The 12322-nt window shown below is 36.9% G+C and overlaps 1 protein-coding gene across 1 annotated transcript in view; it reads right to left on the reverse strand.

Annotated features, from left to right (window-relative positions):
- NBN (nibrin) overlaps positions 1-12322 on the reverse strand; it is a 1386396-nt gene that overhangs the window by 586490 nt on the left and 787584 nt on the right. The window contains exon 10 of the mRNA XM_044065389.1: positions 7066-7380. Within this exon, the coding sequence (XP_043921324.1) occupies positions 7066-7380 (315 nt within the window). The remainder of the gene's footprint in view (positions 1-7065; positions 7381-12322) is intronic.

Below are 12322 nucleotides of genomic sequence, written 5' to 3' on the forward strand. Positions count from 1 at the left end.
GCCACATTATCATCCTACCACTGCTTAAATCTCCACTAAATACACTGCACAACAATAACCATTGTTGCTTGGTCATGAAACCATAGGCATGGATAGGACAACCAGTCCTCCTGAAAGAAATTTCAGTCTTCAAGAAATTCAGAAGTCAACTCAAAAACAGCTGCAGAAACAAGCACAATGCAAATGCTTCCAATCAGAAAGTACAACACAAATCTCAGAACAATCCATTCCTCATTCTCTTTCTTAATCCAGTCCGCCTACCAGCACATCACTGACAATTATTCTTCACTTATCCTGTAATCACTGTTCCTCTCCAATCTTCTTCCTGTCTTTTTCAAAATTCCTTTTGCTCATTCTCTCCCATCCTTTAATTCCCCTCCCTAGTTTTTATATTTTTTTCTCATTCTTCTTGTACATATTGTACACTGTATATATTATCATGATCATACGTCTTGAACTCTCCAATATACTCATCACTGCATTTAACTGAAAAAAATATTTTTTTGCTCCAAAATGTAGCTGATATATATTTATATCTCCATAAAAGTTTAATGTGTGCTTATCATTTTGTGTTATTGCCTTTTGATCTTGTACTTTTCCTGTGTTCAGACTGAAAATGTTCTGTCTCAATCAGCATTCTATACTGGTTACCATATGAAAATAAGAAAACAAAATAGTGGCGAACTGGTGAAAAAAACAAAAACTAAAACCAATAAAATCACCAGCAGGACTTATAGACCACAAGTTTATATATAAGTTAAGCGCTTTCATCAAGTAACATTGACTTCATCAGAACAATTAGAAAGGCAGTCATATGATTTAAATACATCACAATTACACAGGATAGGCTAAATTCACACCAATCCGTGAAACTAGTTTTGAATAAATTATTACCATAAAATATACAATTAAAACTGAATAGTATGACAATTACCTTTTTTAAAAAACGCTGTGTCCTGATTAAAATTGTCAAGTTTTAAACTGACAATATAAATTTACACTGTGCACAACAACCACAAGCTTTGGTGAATTCATTTGATTTCAAACCACCGTTATTCATATTACCCTCTAAGGTAAACTTTAAATTGTGCCATACTTTAGTGCAAAAAATAGGTTTTTCCCTCACTGCCTGCAGAATACTATGGTCACCCCTGAAAATATTCCATTTCCTGTGAAGAATGTTCCTTATTTCATTATAATGAGAACTATATTGTGCAACACAGGCCTGCATAAAGTTATTATTAAAACATTCTACTTTTCCAATATTTTTTGTTTCAGAAGGTCCTTTACCTAACAAGGGCTTTTATTTCAAACCCCACTCACTCAAAATATCCGGTAAAATATTCTCAACAAATTCCAAAGGGTATCCTCTCTCCAAAAACATACTCTTAAGGCCACTGAATTCCTGAATGACATCCTCAAAATGAGAAGTCATCCTAGAAATTCTAATAGCCTGTGCCTTAACAATACCTTTTTTCTGGTAGAGTGGCTGAAAAACCTATTTTTTGTACTAAAGTAGGGCACAATTTAAAATTTACCTTAGGGGGTAATATGAATAACAGTGGTTTGAAATCAAATGAATTCACCAAAGCTTGTGGTTGTTGTGCACAGTCTAAATTTATATTGTCAGTTGTTAGTTTAAAACTTCACAATTTTAATCAGGACAAAGTGTTTTTTAAAAAAGGTAATTGTAATACTAGTAAAATAGTGTATTTGGCTAAGTGTAATTCCTGCCCAGGGTTTTATGTTGGGAAAACTGAGAGGGCTCTCAAGTCCAGGATATATGAGCATTTATATGATGTCAAGAATTTAAAATATACTAATGCTCTAATTAGGCATAGTAAAATATGTGCTAATTTTTCTGGGTTTAAGTTTGGTATCCTGGACATGATAGATATAAACCTTAGGTGTGGCAATTGGAAAAACACTTTAAACAAGAGGGAACCGATGTGGCAACTCCGTTTAGCAGCAAACCTGTGTCCTGGACTGAATGACTTTATATCTATTCTACCTGCTTTAAAAGAAAAAGCAGAAAGGGTTTGATATATATTTTTTAAAAAAGTATTTTTAAAAAAGTGTTTAGAATCCATATGGTCTTATTCAGTTTTAATTGTATATTTTATGGTAATAATTTATTCAAAACTAGTTTCCCTAATTGGTGTGAATTTAGCCTATCCTGTGTAATTGTGATGTATTTAAATCATATGACTACCTTTCTAATTGTTCTGATGAAGTCAATGTTACTTGATGAAAGCGCTTAACTTATGAATAAACTTGTGGTCTATAAGTCCTGCTGGTGATTTTATTGGTTTTAGTTTTTGTTTTTTCACCAGTTCGCCGCTATTTTGTTTTCTGGTTTTATTTGGTGGCGTTGGGCATATGGATTAATTGAATTCCATAGGTCTACCTGTGGATGTTGGATTTGGGCAGTCCGTGGAGATTTTAGAACTCAAAAAAGATGTTGCTGATTTCAGAAGTGAGTTGGCTCATTTTATGGAACTTTTTTCATCAAAAACGACTTACAGTCGCTCCTTAGAGCTTGGCCCTGATGTGAAGGGAAGCTCTGATAGTCCTGACAATGTTTCTGGCAGTCATTTGGTTAATGTGGATGTAACCAACAAGCGTCAAGGTCGGAGACGTAATGATGTCATTACTGAAGTCGTTGTTCATTCAGAGCAAGCTGCTTCTACCATTGAGCATCGTGTGGTTTCTTTACCAGATAAAAATCTGTTTTCTGGTTCCAACGCTTGTCCGGAGCATCCTACCACCAATGGAGTGGTGTATTTTGGCAAAGATGTGGAGGTTATACAGGCGATGCACCAGATTTACCGCCAAAAACTGTGAACAACAAGCCAGGTACTGTTTGCCATTCTGTTTCTAAGGGGAGGTTGGAAACCGATGGTACGGCTTCTAATATACAAGCTGGTTGTTTTGCTGGTGCCTCCAGTTCACCTAAGGCCTCAGGAGAGGCTAGTTCTACATTCAAAGTTTTTTTGAATAAAAAGTTTGGAACTTAATAACTGTGGTGAAAGTAACTGTGAGATTAAGAGGAAACAAGATAAGAATTATTCCTCTATAAGAGACATGATTTTTGGTTTTGAGAAAAAAATGTACAAACTTAAAACTTTGCAATTGGAAATGTTTTATTTTAATGAATGTATCAGACTGAAGGTGGTTCCTTAGGGACTATGTGTTTTTAAATTTCCCTTTGGACTGTACTATGACACTGATATGGTAAAAGATTTTACAAGTCTGTTTGATAAACGGAGTACTGAGCTACTTAATAAGGTGTTAGTTTTTCAAGAACAAATGAAGGTTAAAATACAAAAAGAGGTAGAAATACTAAACAGGGATATTTTGGAAGATTTATTATTTCCTCAGTATGAGAAGTTGTATTTTAAGGTTCTTGATAGGGTTTATAAAAAGTGTAACATACAGTTTCAGAAAAAGAAAAGGAACCTCAATAGAGATGTTCAACAGTACAAATTTAAAACAGTATACCCTACAGACAGACTTCTTATTGACAGAGTGAGGAATTTGGATTGGGTAGGTACAATTACCAAGAAGGGGAAATTTATTCGGAAGTCCCTGAGAATGGGAATCCTTTTGAGCAACCATTTAATGATGAATTCCATGCAGAGGAAGATTTTCCCACTCTAAGTCGCTCAGAAAGAATAGCGAACAGACAACAAGGAGCCCAATATTACAACTCCGACTACCCAGCCCGCAGAGGTCATTATTACAAAGGGCGAGGCAGGTATTAGATGGAATTACTTCCCATTCTAACATTATTTTTACCTCCAATGGATTTAATATTTATAATTATACTGACAGGGTCATCTCTGAAGAATATTTTTCACTTTTTTCTAAAGGGTTCAAGTTTGTCCCTGCTAGAGTACTCAATATAGCAGAAGTACTGCTTGATATTCACATGTATACAAGGAAAGTTAATTTTCGGCTATTGTTTTCTGGTAAAAATACAGATAAAGTTGGGCAGAGAACTACGGCCTTAAGAAAAAATAGTGTATTCAACCCCCCTTGCATCCTTTGTTGGCTAGTTTTGAGAATGTGGTTATACAAGATCTTTACCAACTTTGGGCTAACAATAAGAAATTATTTTATAATTTGAATTCCAAAGAGAAGGAATTACTTAATTCCCTGAAGTATGATAAAAGCATTCGTATAATGACCCCAGATAAGGGAGGGGGAGTTGTGATTTTTGATAGTGAAGACTACAAAAACCTTATTCAAGCTATTTTGTTTCAGGAAGAAAGTTACTTACGGGTATCCAAAAACTAGATTAACATTTCTTATCAGCGAATTGATGTTTTTTTGGAAGAATACTTGTTGGAACAAAGGATTAGTCAAGAAACTTATTTTTTATTAAATACTTTTCCCAAGGTGCCCAGTATGTTTAGCATCCCCAAGATCCACAAAGATGTTTTGTCACCCCCCCCCCCCTTTTAGGCCTACTGTGGCAGCAGGGGGAACTAAGACACATAATTTGGCTGTTTTTGCTGACCAGATGGTTAAGTATGTGGTTGAGGGCATGCCACATCTTGTCAAGGATTCTTGGGATTTCTTGGGGCAGATTAAGCTGGACTTATGGTATTCTGATTTGTTTTTCCTGCCGATAGATGTACAAGATTTATTTTCTTGTATTCCTAGGGAGGAAGGTTTAGATTATTTTGAAAAAAATGTTGTTTGACTATTCCAAATTATCACCAGAGCGTGTGCAGCTTGTTTGTGAGATTATGGCCTTGATACTAGATAACAATTATATATTTTTTGAAGTACAATACTTTCAACAAATAAAGGGAGTTGCTAAGGGGGCAGCTTGCGCCCCAGGTTATGCAAATATTGTTTTACTAGGGTGGGAGAAGGAATTTGTTTTTAAAAGTAGGTTCTATTCGGATATTCTAATCTACAGCAGGTACCTGGATGATATTTTTATTTTATGGAAGGGTACCAAAGAAAACATTGCTGTTTTTATTGAATATCTCAACAGTACTACCCATTATTTAAAATTTACATACAAGTATAATGAGAAGGAGATCCACTACCTGGATACTACTATTATTAAGGACCTAGGTTTCTTTAGATCCAAAGTATATAGGACGAAAACTTTTTGTAATTCTTATCTCCATTTCCAAAGTCATCACCCACTCTACCAAGTATTGTTAAGGGACAGGCTATTAGAATTTCTAGGATGACTTCTCATTTTGAGGATGTCATTCAGGAATTCAATGGCCTTAAGAGTATGTTTTTGGAGAGAAGGTACCCTTTGGAATTTGTTGAGAATAATTTACAGGATATTCTGAATGAGTGGGGTTTGAAATATAAGCCCTTGTTAGGTAAAGGACCTTCTGAAACAAAAAATATTGAAAAAGTAGAATGTTTTAATAATAACTTTATGCAGGCCTGTGTAGTACAATATAGTTCTCATTATAATGAAATAAGGAACATTCTCCACAGGAATTGGAATATTTTCAGGGGTGACCATAGTATTCTGCAAGCAGTGGGTGAAAAAACTATTTTTTGGACTAAAGTAGGGCACAATTTAATGTTTACCTTAGAGGGTAATATGAATAACAGTGGTTTGAAATCAAATGAATTCACCAAAGCTTGTGGTGGTTGTGCACAGTGTAAATTTATATTGTCAGTTGTTAGTTTAAAACTTGACAATTTTAATCAGGACTCAGTGTTTTTTAAAAAAGGTAATTGTCATACTAGTAAAATAGTGTATTTGGCTAAGTGTAATTCCTGCCTGGGGTTTTATGTTGGGAAAACTGAGAGAGCTCTGAAGTCCAGGATATATGAGCATTTATATGATATCAAGAATTTAAAAGATACTAATGCTCTATTCAGGCATAGTAAAATATGTGCTAATTTTTCTGGGTTTAAGTTTGGTATCCTGGACGTGACAGATATAAACCCTAGGGGTGGGCAATTGGAAAAAAACACTTGAGGGAATTGATGTGGCAACTCCATTTAGCAGCAAACCTGTGTCCTGGACTGAATGACTTTATATCTATTCTACCTGCTTTAAAAGAAAAAGCAGAAAGGGTTTGATATATATTTTTTTAAAAAGTATTTTTAAAAAAGTGTTTAGAAGCCACATTGTCTTATTCAGCTTTAATTGTATATTTTATGGTAATAATTTATTCAAAACTAGTTTCACTGATTGGTGTGAATTAAGCCTTTCCTGTGTAATTGTGATGTATTTAAATCATATGACTGCCTTTCTAATTGTTCTGATGAAGTCAATGTTACTTGATGAAAACACTTAAATTATGAATAAACGTGTGGTCTATAAGTCTTGCTGGTGATTTTATTGGTTTTACCATATGAAAATAAAACAAATAACCAGGAAGACATAAAAATAAAATATTTCCCCTTTAATACCTCAAGCACTTCTTACTTAAATATTTTAGTTTATTTTCAAAGTCTCACTATGCCTCTTATCCCCCCACCCTTAGCAACTGTCCTTCGTCTTCTGGTTCCGGTTGCATTTCATGTTGTCAACTCTCTTTCTAGTAGTGCTATGAGGTATCCTCTGTCATTTTCCAAACACCCCAATGACAGAGTATGGACTTTGATGTGTACTGCCAATACTCACCCTTGATCCAATTCTGACAATACTAATGACAGAAGTAATCGCGAAACTGTTGTATATTTGTAACACCAAGTCTGTAATCTTACTAAACCACAGTACTCTCAGAAAATGCAGTACCAATTCTACACATTTCAGTAATGCTTTCTTTGGAAAAATACAGTGCAGGCTTGGAAGTTTTATGCACACGTAAACAGCATACAGTACATGCTGCAAAGTACAATTATGCACTACAATTTGGGAATGCAGAATCTGATTATGTACTGGCCACAAACATTTTTTATTTACTGTATGCTACTTTAACTTTTGTTTAAGGTCTTACAGTCACAGTATGACAGAGTGAACAGTATGATAGAGTGATTTATCTCCTAACCCAGTCTTCAACAACTAAATCATCATTCACATGCAAACTGCTATGCAATGCCATATTATATTCAATTAATTAAATGTACCTCTTTTTGTTAATGGGCTGGAAATAGTTGCTCAACAAGTTCGATTGTTGCTGTGAAGCCCGTTCTTTACTTCTTCCAGACATAGTGGACTCTCGACCTGAGAAGTGACCTGCAGACTTCCTTTGCAAGCCAGTGCAGTTTCTTTGGCTATCATTCTTTACATCATCTTCCAAGCTGAACAATGGCACAGCTGTATTCATGGGACCTCTAGTGCTGGTCACTTCCTTTACAGCAGGCACATCTTGCAAAGCAGCTTTGCTCGTCTGTTCTTTTTCTGGGGTGTCTTTCACTGCTCCTACACCACTGATTTCAAGCCTTTAAAAATAAAACAATCAACCTTTACAATAAAATAATGAATACATTTTCATCCATACTGTAAACAAAATGTTACAGTGCATAATACTGTAAAACATCTGCAATAAGGAGATCAACTACAGTTTCTCAAAAACTAAACAGAAAAACTTAACAGAACAGAAGATTTAAGAATAGTTTAAAAAGTGTTAGTATGCTGTCTCTAGTTACCATAAATACTTAGAATGACAGTTATACCTCAGAAGTAGGTTAATAACCCATACATAACAGAAACAACATACAGTAGATGGCGTAAAGATTTAAGAAAACACTTCCCCATCAATTAACAGCAAGAAGAACCACCTCAGGCCAATATCCCCACACTCACATCTGGGAAACCATGGGTCTGAACCTCTTAAGAGGCCGGTGTGGAACTCAGACCTTAGCAATGTGTGACAGTAAAAATGTGGAACACCATATTTTCACACTGTGCGAACACGAGGAATAAATGAGGAAAGCAGCTGCATCTCCACCACAAGTCCACAGCCTCCTTAAATGCTGTGCAGAATGCATGGAACAGCATACATAATGCTACAGAATGCTAAATGCTAAAGCGTACAGAATGCATAGACATGGAACACCATATTTTCACACTGTGCGAACACACACAATTTTCATGGGGCCTGGTTGAATTGGACTTTCTGCCAAAATCATGAAGTTATTTTTTTAATCCCATTTATTACTAATGAATTTATAGTACACAGAAAAATACACTACATGACCAACCTATTAGTGGCAACAATGATTTGATAAAATTCTTAATATTTTCCACTATTTTGTCACTCGAGTTACAAAACATAAATAAATAAAAATTAAAAAAGTCTCACTCAGTTACTGAGTAACCACTTTCCTCTGGAATTAAATGAGGAAAGCAGCTGCATCTCCACCACAAGTCCACAGCCTCCTTAAATGCTGTGCAGAATTCAGGCAGGATCAGAAATAAAATAAAGGAAAAAAAATGAAACCGAACCAACCACACTACCATCACAAGAATGCAGCAAAGGGTAGCTGCAATGTCCCAGCAGCAAATCAGCTCAGCAACAGTATACCACAATACGAACATCCCAATTGCACTGTGTACAAAAGCAAATTACCCTTTTGAAGTATGGGACTACAGATCTTTTGTGTTCAAATCAATGGTGGTATCTTACCTGCACATCACAGCATGGCAGCATATCCTAAGATTCAACAGCTGGTGACTTCAGTTCATCCTCTCTGGCCCACGATCAAAGAACAACTTTCAAGTAGGATTGCTGGTAAGTCTCAGAGCCCTGAGATACCCTTTTGGAATGTACTGCAATGGCACGAACTGTAGAGGCATACAAATGGACAAATTCTGTGCCTCCTAATGGCTAGCTTTGTGTTCGGAGACTATTTGATTGGCTCGTGTAGCGCAATGTTGATTGGCTGATATACCGCAAATACAGCCAATCAAAAACTGCAATGTGGAGCCACAGCTGTTCTAGTTCTATGTGGAACAGTGGAAAAATGACTCGATTATGTGAAATGCGGAGCATCCCACACGATCTGGAGCACTTGGCTGGTAAGATATCTGCTTGTGTTTCTTTCAGTCCTTCCTATTTGCATCCATATCCATTTACTATATAATAAGAATCCATAATGGCTTAAATATGAAAATCATGTACAAACCTCTAACAAAAGAAATACAAATGTGTGCGTGTGTGTGTGTGTGTGTGTGTGTGTGGTAGCAGTGGTGGTAACTGTAGCGGTGTGCAGCTACAGTTACCACTCTGCATTAAAAATGGGAGTTTTGTACAGGGATAGGAAGGGCAAAGAGGCATGGCATGACTTTGGGGAATAGGATTAACAGTTCCTGGGAGAGACATTTACAAAAATGACATGTCAAAACAATGCACAGATTATTATGGGACAAAAATTAATGCTCTTAAGTATGGGATACACTAAGATCAACAAGGTAATCTCTGCACAGCATCCTGCTATGTCTCTATGTCTTCTAAAAATACACAAAGTTGCTGAGCAACTCAAAGTGATACTTGATATAATGGAAAAAATTATATATTTCTTAAACAATGAACTAACTGAGAAGTAACCGTTTATATGAAAGAGGTGGCAATGACGTTTATGGTGAGTGACAACTTATTAACATGTAGCAGATGTGGAATGTCACACCTGTACTACCAAACTTATTATATTCATTCCAGAGCAATACTTTAAATTAAGTTTAAAAACAAAATGCAAATAAAAACAAATACCTTGCAAACAGTCAATATTACTTAAAAGTAGAAACACTACATATAGCAAAAATTCTTCTTTACAATTAGGAAACAACATATTTTAAATCTTTACATCAATACATTAATATATTCTTATTCCAAAAGCTCTAGTATTTTTCCTCTAGAGTTTCAAAAACAGCTGTTCATATCCTGGAAACAGGGTACAACCTTGACACACAGTATCACCAGCACTTCATTCAGTCAGATTTAAACTTTCATATGATGCCAAGCAATTCCTTTCTGAGTGCTTTATTTCTAAGATATTTACAGAAATGCATTGCATGGAATGCTGTGATTACATTCTATCGCAAAAAAAGACAAACCAATTAAGTGCTTCTACAGCACGAGACCCAGTCTTAACTGTTAAGCAACCCTGCATCACTTGTTAAAATCAGATATCGTGCTAGGCAGTTAAATCTTTCATTACTGGCCAGCAAATGACAGTGGCAGAATTAAAAACAAATTTGTTTCTGTCCTTAATTTTCCTTAAGGTAAGACAACATGTTCCACTGCCTAACACCACTCGCTAAATGTTTATGGCTTTAAAAGCCAACAAAACACTTAGTGGGTTTTTCCCTTACTTATTCCATCATCCACGGTTGCAGCTGACACCATGTAATGGTTTGTAAATCACTTTAATTTGGTGATATAAACAAAAATATAGAAATGTATGTATTCATACAGCTAAACAGCTAGCACTGTCTTCAGTATACTGAATTATAGGCTCATAGCACGTTACTAATCTAATGGTTTAAGGGCCCTTACAAGCCTTGCCAATATAACCTGATATTACCCAATATATGGACCCTAGGGGCAAGAGGGAGGCATGGATTTGTGTCTGTGCATTGATCTTACAGACTGCCCCTTGACCATAAGGGACATAGGCATTACCTGAGGTGTGAATTTGCGGTTTCTCAACCATTGATCCAAACTGCGTTTGAAAAAAGCCAGGGAAGGGCTCTGCTTAATGTAAACAAGAAGCCTGATGCACTGGAACTACTATTTAACTGTAGCCTCCAAACAGACTTTGTGCCTCATGAATGGAGAAAGGAAACAGTCATCCCTCCACACAAAGGTGGGCCATCTACAGACCCTGAAAACTACAGGCCAGTAAGTCTCACTAGTCTTATATGTAAAGCCATGGAGAGAATTATCATGGAGATGATCAACAGAGATATAGTAAACCTACAGACACTGGACCCAACCCAGTTTGGTTTAGTCAAGAGCAAATCATGTCTACTCAACCTGGTGGACTTCTTTGAGAAGGTCACCAAAGCAATGGATGAGGGCAAAATCGTTCACACTGCCTACCTTGACCTGGTCATGGCATTTGACACAAAACCCCACTCAGGCATTGTTGACAAACTCAAGAAATTAGGTATAAACCTGAAAGTCACCCAGTGGACAGCAAACTGGCTCACAGACAGGACACAGGAAGTTAGAATTGGGGAGTCCATCTCTACAATGAGACCAGTCACAAGTGGAGCCCCTCATGGATCAGTCCTTGGACTGCTCCTTTTTGGCATTCACTTCTCAGAAGTCAAGGCCAATGTCAGTGGTCTCTGGCTGACTAAATTTGCAGATGACTGCAAATTAGGGGCTGTCACTGAATCTCACACTGACACAAATGTTCTCCAGTAAGGGCTGACACAGACAAACAACTGGTATCAGAGCCACGGACTACAATTAAATGCTAAGAAATGCAAAATAGTATCCTTTGGGAAGTCATTCATCCCTGGTATACATATTGACAACCCACCCCTTAGAGTTGACCCAGTAGTCAGGGATTTAGGAACACACATAGATAGTAATCTAGCTTTTGATCATCACACGTGTCTACAGTGATGAGGAAATCATTCTATGTTGTGCAGCTTATAAACAAAGGCATGGCATCTAAGTCCAAGGAAGTCATTGTTCCACTGTATTCGGTATTCATCAGACCTATCATTGAGTACAATGCCCCCTTTGGTATGTACCTAACCAGGCAAATCCAACAATTAGGATGTCCACGGACGTTCCTCACTAAAAGAATACATGGCGTAAGTAATATGTCCTATGCAGATTGCCTCAAAGCCCTATCCCTACATTCTGTCTCCTACAGGCTTTTGAGGGGAGATCTATACCTGGCACACACGGCATTGTCAGACCCCACTCTGATGGGCCTCCTGCATATCCACAAAACAAACAGCAACAGAATTACCCGTTCTAAACAGTTAAACCTTGCCTGTGATATAAATAGGACCTGCTGGAGAGATAGGCACGTATCCCAGAAACTACCTTGTCTATGGAATAGGCTCCCCATCCATGTGAAGCAGAGTTCAAGCGCAACTTAAGACAAATGGATGGGAAACCAGAAATTCATCCCTGGTTTGGCACCCATGTCTCTAATGGACACAGGTAACCTGTAAATTGTTCATCTCCCAGGCCCATGCTTACAATCAAGGGTATCAGAACTGGTCAGATATTTGGGATGCATGGCAAGGCTTAAAAATGCCCTTGGGGTCGTTAGCCTAGTAAACATCTATGAACCTATAACAGATGGCAATCTCCAAGACACATATGTCTCACCAGCATGTTCTGTTTGTATTGCTGACTAACTTTAGATCAGGTGACCATCATGCTGTTTGACATGCAAACGTACAACAGTTCCA

The sequence above is a fragment of the Protopterus annectens genome, chromosome 3.part0 (assembly GCF_019279795.1).
Source record: "Protopterus annectens isolate FY-2018-M chromosome 3.part0, PAN1.0, whole genome shotgun sequence".
Lineage (NCBI taxonomy): Eukaryota > Metazoa > Chordata > Ceratodontiformes > Protopteridae > Protopterus > Protopterus annectens.